This window comes from Camellia sinensis, chromosome 10, assembly GCF_055761805.1.
Source record: "Camellia sinensis isolate YWXY chromosome 10, ASM5576180v1, whole genome shotgun sequence".
NCBI lineage: Eukaryota > Viridiplantae > Streptophyta > Magnoliopsida > Ericales > Theaceae > Camellia > Camellia sinensis.
In genome coordinates this window covers 56,974,502-57,000,607 of record NC_138970.1, presented here as the reverse complement: position 1 = coordinate 57,000,607, position 26,106 = coordinate 56,974,502, and the positions used below count along the sequence as shown (strand labels likewise).

General features: G+C 36.8%; 1 protein-coding gene and 1 long non-coding RNA gene across 2 annotated transcripts; one reads left to right on the top strand and one right to left on the bottom strand.

The window, feature by feature from the left end:
* Positions 1-13,534: 13,534 nt before the first annotated feature.
* LOC114264050 (uncharacterized) lies at positions 13,535-14,197 on the bottom strand. The gene is made up of 2 exons (XR_003629809.2): positions 13,995-14,197; positions 13,535-13,857 (listed from the first exon to the last, which is right to left on the bottom strand). It is a non-coding gene; the product is annotated as an uncharacterized LOC114264050 (long non-coding RNA).
* Positions 14,198-23,346: 9,149 nt separating this feature from the next.
* LOC114264063 (RING-H2 finger protein ATL79) lies at positions 23,347-23,889 on the top strand. Its single transcript, XM_028204672.1, has one exon. It carries the CDS (start codon positions 23,347-23,349, stop codon positions 23,887-23,889), a length of 543 nt encoding a protein of 180 aa, XP_028060473.1.
* The last annotated feature ends 2,217 nt before the right edge of the window (positions 23,890-26,106 follow it).

Genomic DNA, 26,106 nt, shown 5'->3' with positions numbered 1-26,106 from the left:
CAGCTCGGAACATTAGCATTCCTCAGGCTCAGGAGTCCGGATTTAAAGCCAGTTACAAGACTAGTTTCAAGTCATCTCGTGGACCTATCGTTGCTGCTGCCTCTGCCCCGGATACCCGAAATTCACAAAGAGGAGGTCATAGAGGCCAGAAGAGGAAGCAATATAATGGTGAAAAGGGGAATGTTTCTTATCCATGTGGAATCGAGGAAGTAAAAGCTCTAGTTAAGGAATGGGTGGCTGACGGAGAGCTAAAATTGCCTTATGTCGAAGAAATGCCTTCAAAAAAGGACCGCGAGAGCCCTGAATTTTGTGTCTACCATCGTACATTGAAACATCCGACAGAGAAGTGTTGGACTCTCAGGAAAATCTTCAGAGATAAAGTCGAGGCAGACGAATTGAGGTTCAAAAAGCAAGGGACTCAAGACATCCGAGAACAACCATATGCTCAACACCGAGACAAGGGCAAGAATGTTGCTATGATAGCTTATGAAGGCCCGATGATCGAAGCTATCGCTAATCTCGATGACGATGATTGTTATCTGGACGACATCCTCGAGCCAGAGGGTGAGCAAGTTTACTATGGAAGTGCTCTCGATCCAGAGGGCAGAACATTTATGACTCATGGCGAAGATCCCTTTGATCCAGAAGGAGGAGAAGAATGCTATGGAAGAGGAGGACACCATGTTTATGTGGCATCTTATTTTGAGGAGACCGAGGAGATGGTTAACTACGAGCCTCCAAGAGTGGAAAAAGATCCGGATCACTATGCCAAAACCCTGCAAGACTGTGTAAAGTTCAAGCAGTTCTTTGACCAGCTTGGACTTTCCAGGGAGGCAAGAACGGAAATCACCAAGTCTATCATTAATATAGCCGAGGCACACCATGAGGAATGCATGTCGACTGAGGGGTCTATCCCGAGGAAGGCAAAAGAGCAATCTAGTGCCATTACTTTCTCCGAGGCTGATCGGAAGTATCCTTTTTCTCACAATCGCCCGCTTTATGTGACTGTTTTTATTAATGGGGTTGAGTTCAAAAGGGCCTTTCTAGATAGTGGAGCCTCTATCAACATTATGACTCGCGCTACTCTAGAAAAAGCCGGAATCTCTGAAGAACGCATTGTGAAGCAGCCGATAGTCATCACTGGCTTCGGTGGAGAAAGGAGAGTTACTATCAGATGCGTAACTGTTGATTTAGCCGTTGGAGAGATTCGCTCGGCCACCAAGTTCCATATTATCGATTCTGAGGCAAATTATCACATCATTCTAGGGAGGACCTGGATGCATAGATATGGGGCTGTACCATCAAGTTATCATCAGTGTGTTAAGGCTAAATGGGTAAAGAAGACGGTGACAATTCAGGCTACAGAAAGGCCTTTCGAGATCCATGAAGCTCATTATTCTGATGCCATCTACTTCACCGAACTGGCTGTCGAAGAAGTTCCCACCACCTCTAAGCCTCGAGGGGTCAAAATTCCTTGTTGGGAGGATATCAAAGATGACAAGGAGTCGATGGCAGAATCAAGTAAGCGGGCGATGTCTAGACCAGAAAGTCCGCCTATTCCTCGGAAGGTGATGAAAGTTCGAGAAGGAGGCAAGATGGTGTACTATTTATGAAGGTGCGGGGAGTCGGTTTCTTCAGTCACCGACTCCGAGTCAAAAGAAGAGCCTCCTGACAATGATATAGTAATAAAGCTTGAAGTGGCTCCAGAATGTATGCAAGATGGGCCGAAGCCTCAGCCCGAACAACTTATTGAAATAGATCTGAGTGATGGACAAGATGCACCGATGCCGGTATTCGTAAGTTCGAGCCTTAGCCCAGAGAAGCGGGAACAGTTGTTAAAGTTGATAAGCCGATACTCAGATGTGTTTGCTTGGTCATATAAGGAAATGCCCGGACTAGATCCTGACCTAGTCTCCCACTATCTTGATGTGTTCCCAAACTCCAAGCCAATTAAGCAAGCTGCTCGAAAATATCATCCAGATCTCGAAGAGAAGATTAAGGAGGAGATTGAAAAACTTCAACAGGCTGGTTTCATCCGGCCAATACAGTACCCCACGTGGTTAGCAAACATCGTGCCAGTAAAGAAGAAGAATGGCCAAATCAGAGTATGTGTAGACTTTCGAGATATGAACAAATCTTGCCCGAAGGATGAATTCCCTCTTCCTCACATCGACACCCTCGTGGATACTACCTCGGGACACCAGATGTTCTCATTCATGGATGGATTCAGTGGATACAATCAGATTAAGATGGCTGACGAGGACGCAAAAAAGACTGCTTTTAGAACACCTCTCGGAAACTTCTTCTATACAGTCATGCCTTTCGGACTCAAGAATGCCGGTGCAACTTACCAAAGGGCTATGACTGCAATCTTTCATGACATGATCCATCATGAGGTGGAAGATTATGTCGATGATCTAGTGGTGAAACCCAAGAAAGAAGATGACCATCTCCGAGACCTTGAGAAGGTATTCAAGAGGTGCCAGAAATTCGAATTGAGGATGAATCCTCTCAAATGTGCTTTCGGGGTGACGGCCGGGAAGTTCCTCGGGTTTCTTGTACATAGGCATGGTATCGAGACAGATGAAGACAAGGTCAAGTCTATCAAAGCAATGCCTCCCCCACATTCTCAGAAGGAGTTAAAGAAGTTCCTCGGGAAGGTGTCTTATATTCGGAGGTTTATCCCAGCACTGGCAGAGATCTCTGCACCTTTCGGCTCTTTATTAAAAGGAGATGCCAAGTTCGAGTGGAACCAGGAGCACCAAAAGGCCTTCGAGAGAATCAAGGCAGCCTTGACCTCGCCTCAGACCATGATAGCCCCGCAGCCCGGGGTGCCTCTAATGTTGTACTTAACTTCAACCCCCAAGTCCATAGGGGCATTATTGGTCCAAGATGTAGATGGAGCAGAACGTCCGGTGTATTACATCAGCCAGAAGATTCGAGGAGCAGAAGTCCAATATACTCCGATAGAGAGACATTGCTTAGCTTGGGTATTTACCGCCCAAAAGCTCAGACATTACTTCTTAGCACATCAGATTCGGATCCGGAGGGACTCAAAGCTGATAGTGAAGCAAGTTTCAGGACAATTCGTCTTAAAGGAACCTGCATTGGCCACATATCGAACAGCAGTCCAAAAGCTTCTTGACAAATTTCAGAAGGTCGAAATAGAGCATGTGCCTCGCTCCGACAACAAGTTTTCAGATGCCCTCTCAACATTAGGGGCAAGAGTTGATATCCCAGAGGAGGAGGCGACAATTATTATCAAGAAGAGAATAGAGCCTTCGATAATACCTGAAGACAAAGGCCTTCCGGAGGACTGGAGAGGAGAAGTCCTCGAACAACTCAGAAGCAAAGTTGGAAAATTGACTATGGCCAAGCTTGCCCAATTCATAATTATTCAAGGTGAACTTTATTTTCGAGGAGTTACCGGATTCCTAGCCTGGTGTGTTGGCCAACAAGAAGCAAGTTTCCGACTACAACAGATCCATGAAAAGTCTTGCGGGGATGTGGATATCAGTCTGTACAGAAAGATCCAAAGACATAGCTATGATGGTGCATGATGGCCACAACCCGAGCAGCTGGTGAAAGCTTTCCGAATGATCTTGCAACTCTAGGGGCAAATTTCAACATTCCGTGAAAGAAGTCTACCTATGACATTTACAGTTTGCATTTACTGCATTGTGCATGAAGTTCTATCTTTCTTATGTTATGAAGAAATTTATTTCCTCTATATTATGTATCTCCATTAAAAGTTATTTTCTCTACATTGTATATCTTCATTGTGTTATGTTGCTTGAAACAGTTTTCAATTTTTTGTTGCCCCTCAAAGAAGAAAAAGGAATGGTAGACTCGGTTACCAACCTGAAGAGACCTTTCTTGACGTAGTAGAAGTATACTCCCACTCGGACCTCCGAAGAGCAGCTATTGCTTCCATCAATGTAAGCTTTGAGGGTCTTTCTTATTGAGGCAGAGTGTGTGTTCCCACTCGGACTTCCGAAGAGCAGCCATCGCTTCTATCAGTGCGAGTCTCAAGGATCTTTCTTGCTGAAGTAGAGCGTGTGCTCCCACTCAGACTTTCGAAGAACAGATCTTGTTTCCATCAGCGTGAGCTTCGAGGATCTGTCTTGCTAAAGTAGAGTGTGTTCTCCGCCTCAGACTTTCGAAGAACAGATCTTGCTTCCGCCAGTGCGAGCTTTGAAGAATAGCCTTTGCTTCCATTAGCTGCCGAAGTAGAAGTGCGCATCCACTCGGACTTCCGGGAGACAGCCTTGTTTCTGCTTGGACTTCTGAGGGAGAGCCTTCCGAGGGACAACTCTTGCTCTCATTAGTGCGGGTCTGAAGAACAGCCCTTGATTTCATCAATACGAGTTCCGAGGATCTTTCTTTTCAAAGTAGAGTGGACTCTTACTCGAACTCCCGAGAGATAGCCTTTGCTTCCATTAGCTGCCAAAGTAGAAGTGCACATCCACTCGGACTTCCGAGGGACAGCCTTATTTCTACTCGGACTTCTGAGGGAGAGCCTTGTTTCTGCTCGAACTTCAGAGGGACAGCCTTGCTTCTGCTCGGACTTCTGGGAGACAATCTTTATTTCTGTTGGTGCAAGCTTGGAAGACTCGGTTATCTTCCAAAGGAATCTTTCTTACCAAAGTAGGGTGTGTGCTACTTTCGGACTCCCGAGGGACAGTCTTGCTTCTGTTCAGACTTCCGAGGAACAGCCCTTGCTCTCATTAGTTCGGGTTCCAAGGGCCCCGAGGTCGTGGATTTCAATCAAGAATTCATTTGCCTGAAATAGCAAAGCCGACAACTGAGACAAACAATATTAATTTCAGATCATGATTCAGGCATTATCAGAATGGGGCAACATCAACAAATAATAATTATCTATTTAAGCTACAACAATTTTATTACTCTGAGCAAGTTCATGAAAATGCAACAATCAAGTTTTTGTCTCTCCGGGCTAGTTCCTCTCAAGCCGACGTAAAACTACAACGGTCACACAAAATTTTGGCATCAGCTATGTATTTCTCAAGCATCCACAAGTTAAACAAACAACAATATATCATCTTTATTATTCAACGAGGTATTTCATCATATCAACAAGTCCTACGATGAGTTCTACATCAGGAGTTCGAGCATGATATCTAATATTCTCGGGGTTGCAACAATCAATCATTCGATAACAAAATTTATATTCAACAAGAGGAAGAGGGAGCCGAATTTCATACTCACAAATTTGGGACTGTTAGAGGGGTGAAGTCCGAAGCCGATGTTGGAATTCAAGTTGAAATCAGAAAGGTTTTATAGACTGTAATCAACAGGACTGAGCTAGGCTGGGCAAGACCACACACGTTGCGTTGAGTGGGCGAACGTGCGTGGTCGGCGTCAGACAAGTTGAAGCCGGAATCAACGCTGGTACCACAGAAGAGTCAGCAACCACACACGTTGCGTTGAGAGGGCGAACGTGTGTGGTTTGCATTGGACCATCGAAGCCGGAGGAAGAGTTTCAGCAAAGAGAGGCCGATGGTAGGCTGGTTCGGTCTTGGCGCAAGGCATCAAGCGTGACATCATTCCTATCACATCTCCACCCTTGACATCAATATTTCAATGCAAGCATCAAATATTCTATTTATGTTAGATTTGTCAACATGAGTTCAAGATTTGGTAACAGTGGTTCAAACACATAAGTGAGCAGTAAAATTTCATCATTCTCGGATTTAACAAGTCTCAGCAGTATAGTTCAGATCCCAAGTGAGGATTCAAAATGTATTTTATCAAGCATTATCAACAGATATTTATGTTCAAACTCGGTGATTCAGCTACTCTATAAAACAAAGATTAGCAAAATTCAATATCGGAGCATTTCTTTTCTCTCCATGACCAAGCACTAGCTATTTAGAAGTCAAGAACACAAATCCCAAATTTATTCTTTGCAAGCCCAGGTTCATGAGCAACAAAAAAAAAAATACATATATACATATTTATGTATCAGAAAAATCAAAAAAAAAATATTCAAGAATGGGGTTTCAGCAACATTTGCTCACAAACCGAGAATGACAGCGCGGGCATTGGGCAACTGGGCAAACCGGCACCGCGCTGAGTCGGCGGTGTGGTTGGTGTTGATTAATCACGGCTGGAACCAAGGGCGATGAATTTCAGTGGGTGTGAAATCAAGGCCAAGATCTGGGGGTTCGGAACTCTGAAAAGTGTTGATAAGCTGAGAGGGAGGACCGGTGATGAGCTAAATAGCGCTGGGCAAGACAACGCATGTCGCGTTGAACGGGCAACATGCGTGGTCAGCGTCGGACAATCGGGACCGGAAGCAAAGAGGCAAAGAGAGGGCCAGCGGTAGGTCGGGTCGGTGATAAGGACGACGCCGTCACCGGGAGTTGCAGCAGACGTTGACGTGAACCAGTGTTAGCCGAAGCTGTGGCTGTTAACGGTGGTTAGCGTTGATCAAATCATGGCTGAAGGTAGTGGCGAGGTTGCAGGACGTTAGCAGCATGAGCAAGCAGCTACCATGGCGAGCTGGTTCCAGTACTGGCCAACCGTGGCAGTGGCGTGGGTCTTCGATGGTGTTGCTTGGAGCTGCGCCGACCAGCATGCAAATGGCGTTAGCCTCAGATTTGTTGAAGAACAAAAAGCCTGGGTTGGTCTCTGTTTTAGAGAGAGGGGCGGCTGAGTATAGGGTTTGATAAAAAGAGACTAGGTCAAAAATTTATGGTCCTATAAAAATAAATAATAGGCCTTATCCTTCTAAAATAAAAAATGATGGTCGGTGTGCTTTATTTGCTTGGAATGAAAAATATATATATATATATATATATTGAGATGTTCTGTAAAAAAAAAAAAAAAAAAAAAAAAAAAAAAAGTACAAAAAAATTAAATTTTTGCTTGTCAATTTTTTTTGTAAATTGAAGTGCGTCATCAACTTTATCCATAGGCTCTGTCGTGACAACATGTTTTTTTTTTTTTTTTGGGAAACGTGATGCGAAGCAGGGTCGAAGAAATGACAGTATGCATGTCCGAGAAAATTATAATTTCTCGCACACGCAAGGGGCAAATGTAAGAGGAGCTAATTTAAGCCCACTAAATTATTTAGGCTCAATAGCCCAAGATTAGTGGGCCCGAATTTATCGCAAGTCCAAGATTGGTGGGCTTGGATTTATCGCCGTCAAATGGGCTGAATGGCTCTAAGCCTCGAAAGGGTTCGGATCCACGAACCTAGAGACTTACTCGGGCCCGGACTCGAAAGGGTATTAAGCAAGCCTAGAGATCCGAGGCACTCGGACTCGAAAGGATTCGGATCCACGAATCTAGAGATCTGAAGTACTTGGCTTCGAACGGATTCAGACGCAATCTAGAAGTCGCTCCGTTAATGAGTCCCAGAACACTTGCGGGCTCGGAGCTTTCCGGGATCTACGCACCAGAACCATGGGCGTAATGGAGTTCGAACAAAGGACCCGATCCCGAGGACGGTGAGTGGAGATAAATTCACTCTTCGGTTAAACTAGCCTATACCCGGGTCGAGGTGGCACGACCCCGGGGGGTCCATGAGACTCGGCAATATTTTGCGGCAGGACGTCCTCTGGGACTACCCCTGACCCTTTGGGATGATTGGGGATCATTGGTTAGGTGTGGCTAAGAAGAAGGGTTCGTCGAGGGATTGATCTCCTCTTCGGGGTTTTCTCATCCTCGGAGAAGTCACCTCCTCGGAGAAGTCACCTCCTCGGACAAGGTGGTTAGAGAGAATATCTCCCATGTGCCTTGCACATGGGCTCCATCCTACATCATGAGGTGCCTATAAATAGCACCCACCCATAGCTTTACAAGGGATGGATTTTTGGAGATTTTTAACTCTTGGAAAAGAACTAATTTCCCTTCTCCATTATCAACCTTGAGAGTGAAAAATGTAGGAGAGGGTTCAAGAAAAGAGTTGGAAAATTCGAAGATCTTCAAAGATCCTTGAAGAACAACTTCGAATTCTCTAGAAGAAATGTGGGAGGCTTAGATTCTTCAATAATCTCAACTTAGGAACACAACAACAAAGGAGATGATGGAGATAAGAGATTGGGTGAAGAATAAGGCAAAATGGCTAGAGAGAGAATAATGGCAAGGCTCTCCCATTGATCTCCCACTTTCACTCTCAAGGTTGATAATGGAGAAGGGAAATTAGTTCTTTCCCAAGAGTTAAAAATCTCCAAAAATCCATCCCTTGTAAAGCTATGGGTGGGTGCTATTTATAGGCACCTCATGATGTAGGATGGAGCCCATGTGCAAGGCACATGGGAGATATTCTCTCTAACCACCTTGTCCGAGGAGGTGACCTCTCCGAGGAGGTGACTTCTCCGAGGATGAGAAAACCCCGAAGAGGAGATCAATCCCTCGACGAACCCTTCTTCTTAGCCACACCTAACCAATGATCCCCAATCATCCCAAAGGGTCAGGGGTAGTCCCAGAGGACGTCCTGCCGCAAAATATTGCCGAGTCTCATGGACCCCCCGGGGTCGTGCCACCTCGACCCGGGTATAGGCTAGTTTAACCGAAGAGTGAATTTATCTCCACTCACCATCCTCGGGATCGGGTCCTTTGTTCGAACTCCATTACGCCCATGGTTCTGGTGCGTAGATCCCGGAAAGCTCCGAGCCCGCAAGTGTTCTGGGACTCATTAACGGAGCGACTTCTAGATTGCGTCTGAATCCGTTCGAAGCCAAGTACTTCAGATCTCTAGATTCGTGGATCCGAATCCTTTCGAGTCCGAGTGCCTCGGATCTCTAGGCTTGCTTAATACCCTTTCGAGTCCGGGCCCGAGTAAGTCTCTAGGTTCGTGGATCCGAACCCTTTCGAGGCTTAGAGCCATTCAGCCCGTTTGACGGCGATAAATCCAAGCCCACCAATCTTGGACTTGCGATAAATTCGGGCCCACTAATCTTGGGCTATTGGGCCTAAATAATTTAGTGGGCTTAAATTAGCTCCTCTTACAATAATCAAGAGAGAAAACAAACACATCAAGAAGAAGAGAATAAGATAATATGAGATAATGAGGGGAGGAAAATTAGAAAGAAAAAAAAAAGGGGTGCATACATATACAAATCCAAACCCATTTGTATATATATATATATATTTTGATCATGTGTACATACATATACATATATATATCTATCTATCTATCTATACTATCTATATAACCAAATGTAGTTGTTAAGTCAAAGGACTCTAAAACTTGAATCCTAAATTCTCATAATTTTGTATAAAAAAAAAAAAAATACGTGGCACTTCCCTTTACTCCCCCTTCCCACTCTTCAAGCCTTCTCACTCCTTCTCCCTATATAAAATATAAAATTAAAAAATAATAAAATATTCATCCATATCCATCACCCATAATAATACTTATCCCAAAATAATAAAATATTCATCTGTATCCATCACTTACAATAATATCTATCTTACTCTCAATCTCAATTTAAAAGAAAAAAAAGAAGAAAAGAAACCGACAACTCCTACAACTTCGACACGCACATTTCTCTATTCAATTTATTCCAGACATCTTTTATTTTCTCATAATAACTCATCTTCTCCATTGTTACATTTTGCAAGTTTGATTATTTGCAAAAAATCATTACAAGGTCAGTATAATATTATTTTTTACTTTATATGTATTTTTTCAATGTTTGTTACTTTGTGTGTATATATATTTTTAAATATTTTTAATTCATCTGCATATCTTTTCATTTTCTTCATTTTTATGCTCATAATATTATTTCTTACTTTATATGTATTTTTTCAGTGTTTATTACTTTTGTGTATATATATATTTCTTTTTTCCATTATTTTGCAATTTATCTACATATCTTTTCATCTTCTTCATTATTACATTTCGCACGATTTGGGCTTGCTTACTTTTTAATTTGTAATTTGCTTTTGTTTTTCAATTTAATCATATTCGAAACTCATCAAATCTTGAATTTAATTTAATTTACTTTATCTCATGTCTATCACACCATCACACATGTTAATGGCTTTGCGTAAACTCTCGAAATCAAGAAGATCAGCTCTGCATAAGTTAATCTCACTTTTGCTCCTTCAAGCTCTCTCAAATGAGAGTTCTTCGGATCATCTGTAACCAATATACACCCACTTAACAACACAAACACACACAACAGCTTCAAACCTTAAACATAATTTCTCAATTTTAAAATTTTTGAAAACAAAATTATATTTGGCTTAAAGTGATTGGTACATCTAACAATATTTAATTTTAAAATTTTAAAATCTTTAAATTTTATCTAAACATATCTAATTTAAAATTTTGGATTTTTTTTTTACAATATTAGAAAAAAAAAATTACTCAAATCTATTAGTGTATTATCTAAATTTTGAATTATTACACATGGCATAATATTACTGGATTTAACATTTAAATTTTAAAATTAATTAAAATATTTAACTATATGATTTGTGGAATTCCAATACTTTTTTTCTGAATTTTCCATTTTTTTTTTAATTTTTACAAAATTTAAGTTGCTAAGTGTTGATTTTTTATTGGCTATCCATGATTTTATCCAAAATTATTGGTTAACGATTGACCACTATTAAATTCTTTTTGGCTATAATGATAACAATTGACTACATCAATTTTAAAATTTTCTATCAATGTATTTTTTTAAAAAAATTATCATCAAGCATGCAATTTAAAAATTAAATATATTTTATTCTATTACAACTTTATTAAAAAAGTAAATTTATTTTGCTACTATTCAAGAAAATATATATGCCTTCATTTCGATATAACAAAAATTAAATTATCTTCTACTCATACATAATCTCTCATAAATATCTTATCTTTTTAAAAATTTTGATTATCAACAACTGAATTCTCACATTTCTCTCTCTCTCTCTTTTTTTTTTTAAGGATGTTTGTTTTACTTTTATCTTTTTTCAAATTAGATTTGATATCTATCTTTTTACCTATATATCTATATCTATCTATCTATCTATACTATCTATATAAGCAAATGTAGTGGAAGTTCACAGACTATCAATTATTTAATCCTAATTTCTCATAATTTTGAGAGATTAAAAAAATGAGGTGGCACTTCTTCCTCTCTCACCCTGTTTTTTCTAGCCAAAATAGAGGAGAGACAAAAATCCACATAAAATATATAAGAAAAAATATATATTTATCACTTTAGATAAATTAAAAATTTTAAAACTCTCTTATCACCTCTTTCCTTTATCTCAATTAAAGTAATGTCCTTTCACATGACTTCCTCTCTCACATGTCTCTCTTTCCTCCTTATATATAGATACATTTTTGTTTCAATCTCACACTGCTTCTTATAAAAAAATAAAAATATGACTACATCTCTCTCCCAAAAAACTTGCCCTTATTTGTCACCATTACCTCCATGGTCATTTCATAAGAAAGTTAGATTGGTACTGCCTAGATGGCCATTCCGTAAGAAAGTTAGAGATTGGTATATATGATACAACAGAGATTGCCATTGCTTTATTTTTATTTAGGGCAAATTATATATACCCCCTCGAGGTTTGGCTAAATTACAGATACCCCCCTGAGGTTTGAGAAATTACGAATTCCCCCCTGAATGCTATATTTGCATAAGAATTTAGGGGGTAATTTGTTATGAAATATAAACCTCATGTGGCAAATTGTTATGAAAATACAAACCTCAGGGGGCGGGATGTAATTCCCGAAACCTCAGGGAGGTATCTGTAATTTAGCCAAACCTCGAGGGGGTATATGTAATTTGCCCTTTTATTTATTTTTTAACCCTTTCAAAGTTTTTGAGTTATATGTTTCACTTATTATATAGACAAAACAATTCCTTTACATAGAATTTTTGTGTTTGTATTCCATATCAATAAAGCAATCTGTCAATTTTTTTTTTCTTTTTTTGTATATGTTTTTCTTTTTCTTATATTTGAGAAAATTTAGTATTTTACAAGTTACAATAGTGCTAAAGTTCAAACAATACTCCTAAGTCACAAGGAGAACAAACAATAATAAATGAGAAGGATAATCGAGAATTACTGGAACGATCAAATAGATAGCTTTTATAGAAGAATTAGAAAGTTTTACCATAAGGAAGAAATTTTAGTTTGGAAGCACATATGGCCAACGAGTCTTAAAACAATATGTCAATAAGAAACTCATCAAAGACTCCTATATAAAGAGGACACTTCTATTTTTGTTGCCCTTTTCTTTCTTTCCATTTTTGTTTTTGTTTTTGTTTTTGTTTATTGTGTGTGTATAACTAGAATCTTGAATCATAAAAATGGTGTCTATGAGATGGAGAGTTTTTCTATTTGAGTGTTCACTATTGTTAATTGTATTTTAATTTTTTTTGGCACAATTTTTTCTTAGTCCAATAGATATAAGCACACCATTGTTTTTTCTTTCTTGCTAAAGTTTTAGCTTGAGGTCATGTGTGACAAATGGTTAAAACATTAATCTTAGATAATAAATAATAATAATAATAATAATAATAATAATAATAAAATAAAATAAACTAAGGACCAAATAAGAAAGACAAAATTACTTATATTAATGTGTGATTTTGGTACATATGAAAAAATAAAAATAAAATATTTATAAGATATTCAGTCCCTTCATTTTCTTTTATCTTCTTATATATTATAAGAATGTAGTATGAAACATGAAAGGCCTCCAAACCCTTAATACTAACTCTTAATCACTTTCTTTCCTACTGGTATTCTCTCAAGTCCCCTTTACTAATTTTCCAAATTTTTATTTTTTTTAAATAAACGTAAAAAAAAAAAAAATTGATATACTAATAGATAAAGTTAACAAATTTGATCTATCTCGCTTCAGTTAAAATCTTTCGTAATTAACAAATTTGATCCTATATGTTCAGTTAAAATCTTTATTTTATCTCTCAATATCTAATTTTAAATTTTATTTTTTTTAAAGTCTATCTAAACAAATCTAATTTAAAATTTTGATTTTTTTTATTTGAATTTTTATTTTTTTACAAGAGCTTCAAGCATTAACTAGAAATTTTCAATTTTAAAATTTTTAAAAATAAAAAATATATTTGACATAAAGTGATAAAAAAAAATTACAAACTCACAAATATTTATAACCATATATATAAATTAAAAAAATATATAAACCCATAACAAATATAGATAGATAGATTTATGACATTCAGTTTATTAGTAATTCTTTTTAGCATATATATGTTTTAGACATTAGGGTTATTGAGAAATATCTTATTTATTGTTAGTATTATTTCATTAGTTAGAAATCAAGTTTATTATTTCAAGAAAAATAGATCAGTTGAATTATAATAACATTTTGTGCATATCTTCTTTTTAAATTATTGTCTTTACTTATGAAATTTGAGAAGATAATCTTTATTCATTATGATTATAATTTTATGACAGAATTTAGAACTTGATGCATTATTAAAAAATTTATATACTATAAATCAGTCTCGTGCATAGCACGGATTTACCATTAGTATATATATATATATATGTTTGTATATTTATATAAATCCAAACCCATTTTTCTGATCATATACAAACTCAGTTCACATATATAAATTCAAACCTATTTTTCTGAAATCCATTTTTCTTGATCATGTGTACACACACATATATACATAAAACACATCTCTCTCCATTTCTTTAATCTCTCCTGTTAGTAGCCTTTTACCACAACGGAACGAGCCCAAATTCAAACACATGGTGTGCATGTCGGTGAATGCCTTAATGTATTTGTTCAAACACATGGTGTGCACCTCGAAAAACATGCTGTGCCACATCGGAAAAACTTGAACCCACTTCCTGAACTTGATCAATGGTCTTCTCCACCTAAAATTCAAGCACAAACAAGCAATTCAATCAAATGGGTATCAATTAAAACTGAAAAAATAAAAATAAAAATAAAATCAGCTTTAAGAGATAGAGTTGTGTAAGTTTATGGGACTTATTTGGGTGAGAGAAGAGACAATTTGATCTCTGGAGAGGCTAAGATCTTTGGATTCATGTGGGGTTGAAAAGAGGGCAAACAAGAAGAGAGTGGTGGAGATTGGGAGTGAAGCAGAGAAGGGTCTGAATTGAGATTTGTGATCTTCATATTTGAGCTGAAATGGAGAAAGTCATTGCAAACGGTGTTTCCATTCTCTCTCTCTCTACCATTATGGAGAAGAGTAAGAAGAAGAGAGTATAATAGTCAATTTATATGTTCTGGTTGTTGGAAATGGTTATAAAATTCTGAATAAAATCAGAATTTTTTCTTAAGTTCGGTCTATTTTTTAGGTGGGCCCCGAGTGTCGATTTACTCGGGTCAAAGTGGTAACGCGTTCTATGCCGCGTTGTGATTCACGTGGTATATTTGGTTGCTCAAAACCATTACCGAGTGAATGGGAAATTAAAGCCAAAGTGTGCTCCATGAAAATGGAGTTTTGGTGGAAATTCCTTAAGGTGGTAAATTGGCTTGTCCCACATTGATTTGGTGGGAAGTTTTGAAAGGGTTTATAAGGCTTAGGGTGAGATACTTGGGGTGTGTGCCAAGGGGTACCCAAGTGTTTTAGAGGGAGAGGTTATGGGCAAAATGGGCTAGACCCATTGGACTAAAAAATCACCACACATTTTATTTTATTTTTTATTAAAATAAAATCCAGAATTCAAATTAAATTGATTTGGATTTTTTGTTCATCCAAACAGGGCCGTTTTCAAACAGAAATAAACTGTTTTGGAATTAGTGCACACCCAAACAGGGCCCTTCCCGTAATTGCTATCTGTTTGAATTGTTGAAATCTGTTTGAAATTCAAAACCAACAGGTATCATACCTGTTCAATTCAAAACCAAGAGCCACATACCTGTTCAATTCAAAACCAAGAGCCACCTTCACATCTATAAATAGGACCACCCTCATTTGATGTTTTCCATTCAGAAATTTCGTATTTCACTTCTGCTATTTATATTCTTCATCTTGCTGCATTTTATTTCCGAAAGAAAGAGTGTAAACACTTAGTGTGTTCGTAAGGCAAACAATTAGTAGTGCTGCTATTGTTTGTGGTAGATCATTTCATCTTGGGAGATAGACGTCCGAATTCTAAAAGCACCGTGGAGAGGACGAATCTGTCTTAAGGACACAGTGTTAAACACTGGACTTGATCAGAAAAGTTATTCAAATAAATTAACCAACTAAGTTGTTTAATTTTATTCTGTTTTTTATTTGTTTATTTAATCAGATTTTAATTTTGTTTTTGTAACAAAATAAAATCTGTGGTTTTATTTATTTATTTTTATTTTGAGTTTGATTTGTGTAATCAAACAAATTCTCTCCTTTTATCTATTTCTTTTATTTTTGTTGTTGTTTTGTACACAACAGAATTTAATCTATTTAAATACAGTGAAGATTGTCCGACAATCTTAAGACAGATTCCTTTTTGGGTATCTTCATTGTATTTAATTTTCTGTGTTTTCAAATTAATATTCTGGTTTGGAAAAACAAATAGTGATTTATGCTATTTGACAGATAGTAGTAATATACTGTCTCTTTTCTTTGACAACAACTAGTAGTACGATACTGGTGTCATTAACAATTCAGAATATTATTTGGTATTATAGAAAATTCTTGTTATATTTTATTTTTCTAGTTTGAGTAACAAGGAAAATAAAATTATTATGTTGTTATAATTATTTTCTGGTTTTAGTAACTAGAAAATTAATTTGTGTTTTAATATTTTCTGATTTTTGTAATCAGAGATTATGGCTACTACAACTGAAACTGCATCTGGCAGTGGTACTCCTATTATTACACCTACATCGGTCCCTATCCAGAACCATGTTCATGTACCAATCAATCATGGAGAAAAACCGGAAAAATTTAATGGTACCGAGTTTAAGAGATGGCAGCAGAAGATGCTGTTCTATCTTACAACTCTTAATTTGGCCCAGTTTCTCCATGAAGAGGCTCCAGCACTTAAAGAGGGTGAAAGTGATCGACAAGTTGTTGCCGCTGTAGATGCTTGGAAACATTCAGATTTCCTGTGCAGAGACTACATCCTAAATGGCCTTGACAATATGCTGTATAATGTATACAGTCCTCTGAAAACAGCAAAAGAATTGTGGGATTCTTTGGAGAAGAAATACAAGACAGAAGATGCCGGCACGAAGAAATTTGTCGTCGGTAAATTTCTGGACTTTGTTATGGTAGACTCCCAAACGGTAATATCTCAAGTTCAAAGTTTTCAAATAATTTTGCATGATATTCATTCAGAAGGTATGTCTCTTAGCGAGTCATTCCAAGTCGCTGCTTTAGTGGAAAAGTTACCACCGGCTTGGAAAGATTTCAAAAATTATTTAAAACATAAACGCAAAGAGATTACTATGGATGAATTGATTGTAAGATTAAGAATTGAAGAAGATAACCGAAAGGCTGAAAAGAGGAATGGGAAAAATCCTATTGAGTCCAAGGCTAATGTGGTTGAACAAGTTCATAAACCACATAACAAAAAGAGGAAGTTTACTGGAGATGGTCCTAAACAAGGCGATAGTAGCAAGAAGTTCAAAGGAAAATGCTATAACTGTGGCAAAACTGGACATCGAGCTTCTGACTGCCGCCGCCCTAAGAAGAATCATGGAAGTACAAGTAAGAAGACCACCAATCAGGCCAATGTAACAGAATTGGATTACATTTCTGACGGAGTGAATGACATCAACCTTTCTGCTGTGGTGTCTGAGGCTAACTTGGTGGGAAATCCCAAAGAGTGGTGGGTTGACACTGGAGCAACTCGTCACATATGTGCGGATAAGAAGATGTTCACTACCTACAATGAGGCTGCAAATGGCGAACAACTTTTCATGGGAAATTCGTCTACTTCTACTGTGGCTGGACAAGGGAAAGTAATCTTGAAGATGACATCAGGGAAAGAACTGACCCTCAACAACGTACTGCATGTACCTGACATCCGGAAGAATTTAGTTTCTGGGTCTTTGTTAAGTAAAAATGGTTTTAGGCTTGTATTTGAGTCTGATAAATTTGTATTAACAAAGAGTGGTATGTATGTTGGTAAGGGATACATGAGTGATGGTCTCTTTAAGTTGAATGTAATGACAGTTGTACCGAAAGTTGCTATGAATAAGAATAACACATCTTTTGTTTATATTCTTGAGTCAAATTTATGGCATGGTACATTAGGACATGTGAATTTTGATGCTTTGCGTAGATTAATTGGTTTAGATCATATACCAAAGTTTGAAATTAATCCTAATCATAAATGTGAAATTTGTGTAGAAGCGAAACTAACTAAGGCTCCATTTAAATCGGTTGAAAGAAAAACCGAACCTCTAGAATTAATTCACACTGATGTATGTGATTTAAAATTTATTCAAACTAGAGGTGGCAAAAAGTATTTCATAACATTTATCGATGATTGCACAAGATATTGTTATGTTTATTTACTTAGAAGTAAAGATGAAGCCTTAGAAATGTTTAAACTCTACAAAACAGAAGTTGAAAATCAACTTGGTAAAACCATTAAAATGGTTAGAAGTGATAGGGGTGGTGAATATGATGCACCATTAAATGAATTTTGTGCACAACATGGCATTATTCATCAAACTACAGCCCCTTATTCTCCACAGCAAAATGGAATTGCTGAAAGGAAGAATAGAACCTTAAAAGAAATGATGAATGCCATGTTACTAAGTTCAGGCTTACCACAGAACTTGTGGGGGGAAGCAATATTGTCTGCTAATTATGTTCTTAATAGAATACCCCACAAGAAAACCAACAGCACTCCTTATGAATTGTGGAAAGGTCGATCGCCTTCCTACAAATATTTAAAAGTGTGGGGGTGTTTGGCAAAAGTTGAAGTTCCTGTTCCTAAAAAGACTAAGATTGGACCAAAAACAATAGACTGTGTGTTTATTGGTTATGCTCAGAATAGTAGTGCATATCGGTTTCTGACTTATAAATTAGATATACCTGATATAAACGTGAACACTATTATAGAGTCAAGGAATGCTGTGTTTTTTGAACATGTCTTTCCTTACAAGAAAGGACAGGAATTAAGTTCACAGAAAAGAACTTATGATTGTACACAAAGTCAAGAGACTAATGACAATCAAACACAAGAGACTAGTAATAGTCTCGACCAACAGGATTTAACTAATGATGAACCTAGGCGAAGTAAGAGAGCAAGAACATCAAAATCCTTTGGTCCAGATTTTCTGACATACTTGTTAGAAAATGAACCTCAAAACTTTAAGGCAGCAATGACAGGTCCTGAAGCACCTTTGTGGAAAGAGGCTGTTAATAATGAAATTGAATCCATTATGCAAAATCATACTTGGGAATTGGTGGATCTTCCACCAGGTTCTAAACCTCTTGGATATAAATGGATATTCAAGAGAAAAATGAAAGCAGATGGTTCAATTGACAAGTATAAAGCAAGACTTGTTGTTAAAGGTTACAGACAAAAGGAAGGTCTGGACTATTTTGACACATATTCCCCTGTGACAAGAATAAGATCCATTCGCATGCTTATTTCTATAGCAGCGTTGTTTAATTTAGAAATACATCAAATGGATGTTAAGACAGCTTTCTTAAACGGTGATCTAAATGAAGAGATCTATATGGAACAACCCGAAGGGTTTGTAGTATCAGGGCAAGAAAAGAAAGTTTGTCGACTTGTAAAATCCCTTTATGGATTAAAACAAGCACCTAAGCAATGGCATGAAAAATTTGATCATGCAATGCTTACTAATGGGTTTAAGATAAACGAATGTGACAAATGCGTCTATGTTAAAAACACTGACCAAGGATATGTCATAGTTTGTCTTTATGTGGATGACATGCTTATCATTGGAAGCAGTCAAAACATGATCAAATCAACTAAGCAGATGCTTAACAAAAGATTTGATATGAAAGATATGGGGGTCGCAGATGTTATATTAGGAATGAAAATTACTAAAACATCTGACGGATATGCATTATCTCAATCTCATTATATTGAGAAAATTCTTGATAAATTTATCACGGATGATTTGAATTTAGCTAGAACACCTGTAGACATTAGTCTTTATTTATCAAAAAATAAAGGTGATGCAGTGTCTCAGTTAAAATACTCCCAAATCATTGGAAGCCTAATGTACCTAATGAATTGTACTCGTCCTGATATAGCTTATGCTATCAGTAAATTGAGTAGGTACACTAGTAACCCTGGAGAAGACCATTGGAAAGTGATCATTCGAGTTCTTAGATATCTAAGATTTACTCGTGATCATGGTTTGAACTTTACTCGATATCCAGCAGTACTCGAAGGTTATTGTGATGCCAATTGGATATCGGATACTAAAGATTCAAAATCCACTAGTGGATATGTCTTTACTCTAGGAGGCGCTGCTGTTTCTTGGAAGTCCACGAAACAAACTTGCATCGCACGATCCACAATGGAATCCGAGTTCATTGCTTTAGACAAAGCAGGTGAAGAAGCAGAATGGCTTCGTCACTTTTTAGAAGACATTCCAATGTGGCCAAAACCTGTGCCAGCTATTTGCATTCATTGTGATAGTCAATCTGCAATAGGCAGGGCACAGAATCATATGTATAATGGTAAGTCACGACATATTCATCGTCGACATAATACCGTAAGGCAATTGTTGTCAAGCGGAATAATCTCAATAGATTATATAAAATCTAAAGAGAATATTGCGGATCCGTTAACAAAAGGTTTGACAAAAGAACTAGTGTATAGTTCATCAAAGGGGATGGGATTAAAGCCTATTACATAAGAGTCGTCATAATGGTAACCCTACTTATATGACTGGAGATCCCAAGAACTAAGTTCAAAGGGACAACTAAGTTATGTATGGCTCGCCAGAAATCACCAAGGGATTAAAATTCCTACCCATTCCTATGGTGAGAGTAATATCTGCAACATATGTTGTATGCAGGGGTATAAGGATAAGCTTTGCTTTTAATGATTACTTATATCTTGATTAAGGCATAAAATCAGGATGAGTATAAGGAGATACTCACAATAAGAATCACCTATATGAGTGTTGAACTGGGGCCGGTTCTATGAGAATGAAAAGGCTAAATTCTCTAGAAACACTTATGAAAACCAGGCGCGTTCAAGGCCAAAATGAACACAACAGTGAGAACCACGATGTGTTAGAAGATATTTTGTGTGAAATCTATTGTCTTGGCTTACACAAACGGCTGAACAATTCAAGGCATCGCGTCCATTGGTTAGCCAGTAAGTCCGATAGGTTATCACTAGGGAAGGTTCAAAGCCGAAAACTACCTATCCTGATGCAAGATATTTTCGACTTATACTCTTTCGTTAAAGTCTGCATATTGTTGCATTTCCGTTGTCATCAAATTCCATTCATGTGGGGAATTGTTGGAAATGGTTATAAAATTCTGGATAAAACCAGAATTTTTTCCTAAGTTCGGTCTATTTTTTAGGTGGGCCCCGAGTGCCGATTTACTCGGGTCAAAGTGGTAACGCGTTCTATGCCGCGTTGTGATTCACGTGGTATATTTGGTTGCTCAAAACCATTACCGAGTGAATGGGAAATTGAAGCCAAAGTGTGCTCCATGAAAATGGAGTTTTGGTGGAAATTCCTTAAGGTGGTAAATTGGCTTGTCCCACATTGATTTGGTGGGAAGTTTTGAAAGGGTTTATAAGGCTTAGGGTGAGATACTTGGGGTGTGCCCCAAGGGGTACCCAAGTGTTTTAGAGGGAAAGGTTATGGGCAAAATGGGCTAGATCCATTGGACCCAAAAATCACCACACGCGCGTGCACGTCGCCGCCGCCGCCGTCCGGTCGGGCGGGCTGGGCTTGGGCGCGGGTGTGTGGTTCTAATCTTTTTGGGCCAAAAACATTTGAATTTTATTTTATTTTTTATTAAAATAAAATCCAGAATTCAAATTAAATTGATTTGGATTTTTTGTTCATCCAAACAGGGCCCTTCCCGTTTTCAAACAGAAATAAACTGTTTTGGAATTAGTGCACACCCAAACAGGGCCCTTCCCGTAATTGCTATCTGTTTGAATTGTTGAAATCTATTTGAAATTCAAAATCAACATGTATCATACCTGTTCAATTCAAAACCAAGAGCCACATACCTGTTCAATTCAAAACCAAGAGCCACCTTCACATCTATAAATAGGACCACCCTCATTTGATGTTTTCCATTCAGAAATTTCATATTTCACTTCTGCTATTTATATTCTTCATCTTGCTGCATTTTATTTCCGAAAGAAAGAGTGTAAACACTTAGTGTGTTCGTAAGGCAAACAATTAGTAGTGCTGCTATTGTTTGTGGTAGATCATTTCATCCTGGGAGATAGACGTCCGAATTCTGAAAGCACCGTGGAGAGGACGAATCTGTCTTAAAGACACAGTGTTAAACACTGGACTTGATCAGAAAAGTTATTCAAATAAATTAACCAACTAAGTTGTTTAATTTTATTCTGTTTTTTATTTGTTTATTTAATCAGATTTTAATTTTGTTTTTGTAACAAAATAAAATCTGTGGTTTTATTTATTTATTTTGAGTTTGAGTTTGATTTGTGTAATCAAACAAATTCTCTCCTTTTATCTATTTCTTTTATTTTTGTTGTTGTTTTGTACACAAAAGAATTTAATCTATTTAAATACAGTGAAGATTGTCCGACACTGGTAACAAAAGTTAGTGTGCGTTTTGGTCTACATACTATGTGGGAGTAATGCGCTCAAAACATAGGAGGTAAAGTGAAATTTGCCTAAAATTAAAATAGTTTACTAAAATAACCAATTTTTTTAAAACCCATACATATATATTTTGACTTTTCCATTAGTCCACAACTCAAATGAAAAGAAAAAGGGATTTGGCATGCTTGATGTGCTGCTTTATGGGCTCATTTTGAGATTCGTTTTGATGATCCGAATCGTTTATATTTTAGAGTATATTGAGTAAATTATACTTACCAAAAATCAAGTTAATTGGATATTTTTAACCCTTTCTCCATGCACATTTGTATTCATTTTAATATTTTAAATCATAATGCCATTTATTTTTGTAGATATAAATGTGAATGGATAAAAAGGTTAATGATATCCGATTAATTTAATTTTTTATAAATATATTATACTCGATTTACTTTAAAATATGAACGATTTGAATCATCAAAATGGATCCCAAAATAAACTCACAAGACAATACAGTAGTGTCTGTTGTGCTAAGGGCACATTAGGCACCCCAAATCCAAGATGTGAGAGTAAGATTTATTTTAGGAAGTAAGTTGAAAATTAATTTTTTGATTTTTTTAATTTTTTTTTTAAAAATATGTAAAAAAATAAAAATGTGATGTAACCTGAAAATAAAAAATAAAAATCAGCTTTTTCTGCTTTTAATTCAAATTCCAAAATGGGCCTAATTTAACCCATTTAGAGCATCGGCATCAGACTTTTTAAATTTTTAGTCAAATTAAAGTTGGAAAACCTATTTTGCTATTTTAGCTAGTCACTCACTGCATCAATCTCTATCATAACTCAATCTTATTAAAATATTATTTTGTTATTGTATTTTTTATTCTTTCTTTTTTTATTGAATTGATGAGGTACCACCTAAACAATCCCTAAAAAATGCAAAAAAATAAAAATAAAAAATGGCATTGACCGATCGACCGGCTGGTTGACCCGCCGGTGCACCTGCCAGTCTATCGATTAGTCTAATTTTTGTATTTTTCCTTCTTTTGCTATAGGCACTCACGGGACATCTGAGTGGACGACTGACTTAAAGATTTTGGCCCAATTTTACTGCAGAAAATATAATAAAAAATCATATAACGAATGAACAGTGCCTCAACAAAATTGTTGAGGTACTATAACAAATTTAATAAAATGTTAATTTAGAAAAAAATTATTAAGACTAATGAAAGAATAATTTTGTGATTTATTAAATATATTTTAATTTTTTATTACTTTGTTTATGCTGATGCGATTGCCCTTATGGGTAGCAGTCTGATGGTACTTTAAAATTTGTCAACTAAGGTCAAGTTTTACGTATACAAAATAATTTATTTTTTTATTTTTTTTCACCATACTATCTTTCTATTTTTTTATATATTTGTTTATAAAAAAATAAAAAATACACTTATTTAAGTCATTCAACCAAACCTAACTCAAGCAATATAATCATTCTTATTAAAAGCCAAACAAGATCGAGACAGCACTGCTCCATTATTTGATCAAGAATTCGACATTTCTAAGCCGGCTAGTAGCTAGCTACTTCCCAAAAAACAAAACAAAGAAAAAAAAACTGCAACAATTACCACCACCACCTTATCTCCACCATGCACACCCCTCCACCGCCGCTTCTCACCGCACCCATCTCCTTCCCTCCGGCGACCCACTCTTCCATCTCCAACCACGCCTCACCTTCCTTCCCTTTCCTCTCCATCCTCATCCTCGTCGCCGTAATCTTTCTCATGTATGCCGCCTTCTTTGCCATCAAGTGCCCTCCAAACCCTGTCACCAGGCTTGGCCGGATCTCCGGCGAACTCGCCGAAAATCCAAGAACCCACAACCCAATTGCCAATAACACGGACCACCTAGTTTCCAGCGTGACATACAAGGCGGCGCCGCACGGCGGCGAGTGTCCTGTGTGTTTGTCGGCGTTTATGGATGGGGAGGTTGTGAGAGAAGTGAACGTATGTAAGCACTTGTTTCACTCTGCTTGTATTGATATGTGGCTCTGTTCGCACTCTGATTGTCCGGTTTGTCGGGCTTTTATTGGCACGAGGAGGTCGAAACCACCACGGCCACCGGCAGCGGCGGCGGACGGCGGTGAAGGTGATATCCGGCAAGGCTTGCCTGACTCTGCTAGCTTGGTTTGATTTTTGTAATCTGGAATTTGTATCTTGAGGGGGTTTTGATTTTGTTAGTGGGTTAGGTTAGTTGGGAAATATTGTACCTATATGTTATCTTCGAATTTTCTCATTGTCTTCCCTACTTCACTCTCCTCTTTTAATGGTTAAGTTTCATCTTAAAATAATTTAATAGCTTAAATCATTTTATTAAAAAAATTAAAAATTAAAAAATAATTTTTTTAAAATGATTTTCACCATTAAATTCTTTTAAAATAAACCTTGACTATTACAAGGAGAAAGTAAAGTAAGGAAGAAAAAGGGAGGATCCTTGCTCGTTATCTTCTTCTGTGGATCAGTTGGAAAAAGATTATGCTACTGTTTGGCAACTGCCTTTTTTTTAGTTCACTTTTTAACTATTTTAAAACCGGTTGAAAAGTTTGTTTGGATGGATTTTTTTATTTTATTTTTTTTATAAAAAAAAATAAAATGATTATGGTTTGAATATGATATTTTATCTTAAGATAAATTATAAGTATATTTTTTGAGATTTACTTAAAATACGAATTGCCCCTTGTGATTTGAAAAATTACAAATACCTCATTATCAGAATTTTTTATTTAACATAATTAATTGAAAAAGTAAAATTTCTAACTGTTCACTTATATAATAATAAAATTATCTGAATTATTAATTAAAATAAAATTTTAACATTATTAAAAATTATTAATTAATTTAATGATTTATTAATAAAAGAATCTATTTGTTATGAAATTAGAAACCTTAAGAGCATAATGTAATTTCTGGAACTATATGGGTAATTTGTAATTTAAGTAAACCTCAGAGGGTGTGTTTATAATTTATCTTATTAATTTTTTAGCCTATTTTATCTTTTTGTAACTAATTTAGTTCAAAAAGTCAATTCCAAACTAAACCTATGATACAAATTGTTCCGGTAGACTTAGATTAAGGTTTGAAAATTACATATTGAAAGGCGGATGCTGAAAACTTTTAAGTGAAAAAAAGTTTTTTTTTTTTTTTTTTTTTTTACGTTAATAAGTTGTTTATTAGATACAAAATTAAATTTAAAATTAAATGTTCTAATTTTTATATTGTGATGTTAAGCTGACCGTAGAAGCAGTGATACCGGTTGCGGCAATGGTATCAATGACAATGATGGTAGAACTAGAGGAATAATGGTTGTAATGATGATAAAGGTATAATGTAGCGAAGATAAAAGGGGATGGCAGTGATGGTGTAATAAAAAATAGAATTAGGATTTTATTATTCGGAACTGCTACGTAGTTCGAATTGTCGAGTTCGAAATTGGCTCGAATCCAATTTCAGAAGCAGAGAAGGAGAAGAGAAGGAAGGAGAAGGAGGAGGAAGAGGACAGGAGGGGGCATAATCACAAGAGGAGAAGAGAAGGGAGGAGGAGGAGGAGGAGGAAGGGGAGGGGCTCGGCCGACGGCAGTGGTGCTGCGACGAAGGGGAGGGGCTCAGCGGGACCGGAGGCGACGGCGGTGGTGCTAAGACGATCGCTGGTGCTGCGACGAAGCGGAGGGGCTCTGCCGACGGCAGAAGCGGAAGGGCCCTCTCTTCTCTCCATTCCCTCTTCCCCTTCTCTTTCTCTTCCCCTCTCTTCTTCCTCTCTTCTCTCCCTCTGTCTCCTCTGTTTCAGACCACCCAAAAACGCCCAAAACAACATTCGAGCCAATTTCGAGCCAAGATTTTCGAGCTACGGCTAATTTTCCTTTATTATTAGAAGGGTCAAAAGATAAATAATATTTTTTTATTATATACATAAACTCATATGTATGTACAATACTATATATATATATATAGAAACAAAAAAAAAATTCAAACACCATATAAACAATCTCTAATAAGATGAAGAAATATTTTTGATACAAAATAAAAAGAGAATGCAAGATAAGAGAATAATGATATATATTTTTTATATTGAGAAATTATTTAATTTATAAAATAAGATATATATTTTGAGAAGTTGTATGATAAATATAATTTTTCACAAAAATAAATGGGTCATGGCCCCTAAAATCGTCTCCTAATTTCATCTCTAGGTGTAATGATGGTAGTTATGGTGTGGGTTGGAGTGATCGTGATAGTAATAATTGCAATTGTGGTAATGATAGTGAAATGATAATAATACTTATGACAATAATGATAATGATGATGAAAATAGTGGTAGTGGTAATGACGGGGATGATGGCCATTGCTATAATG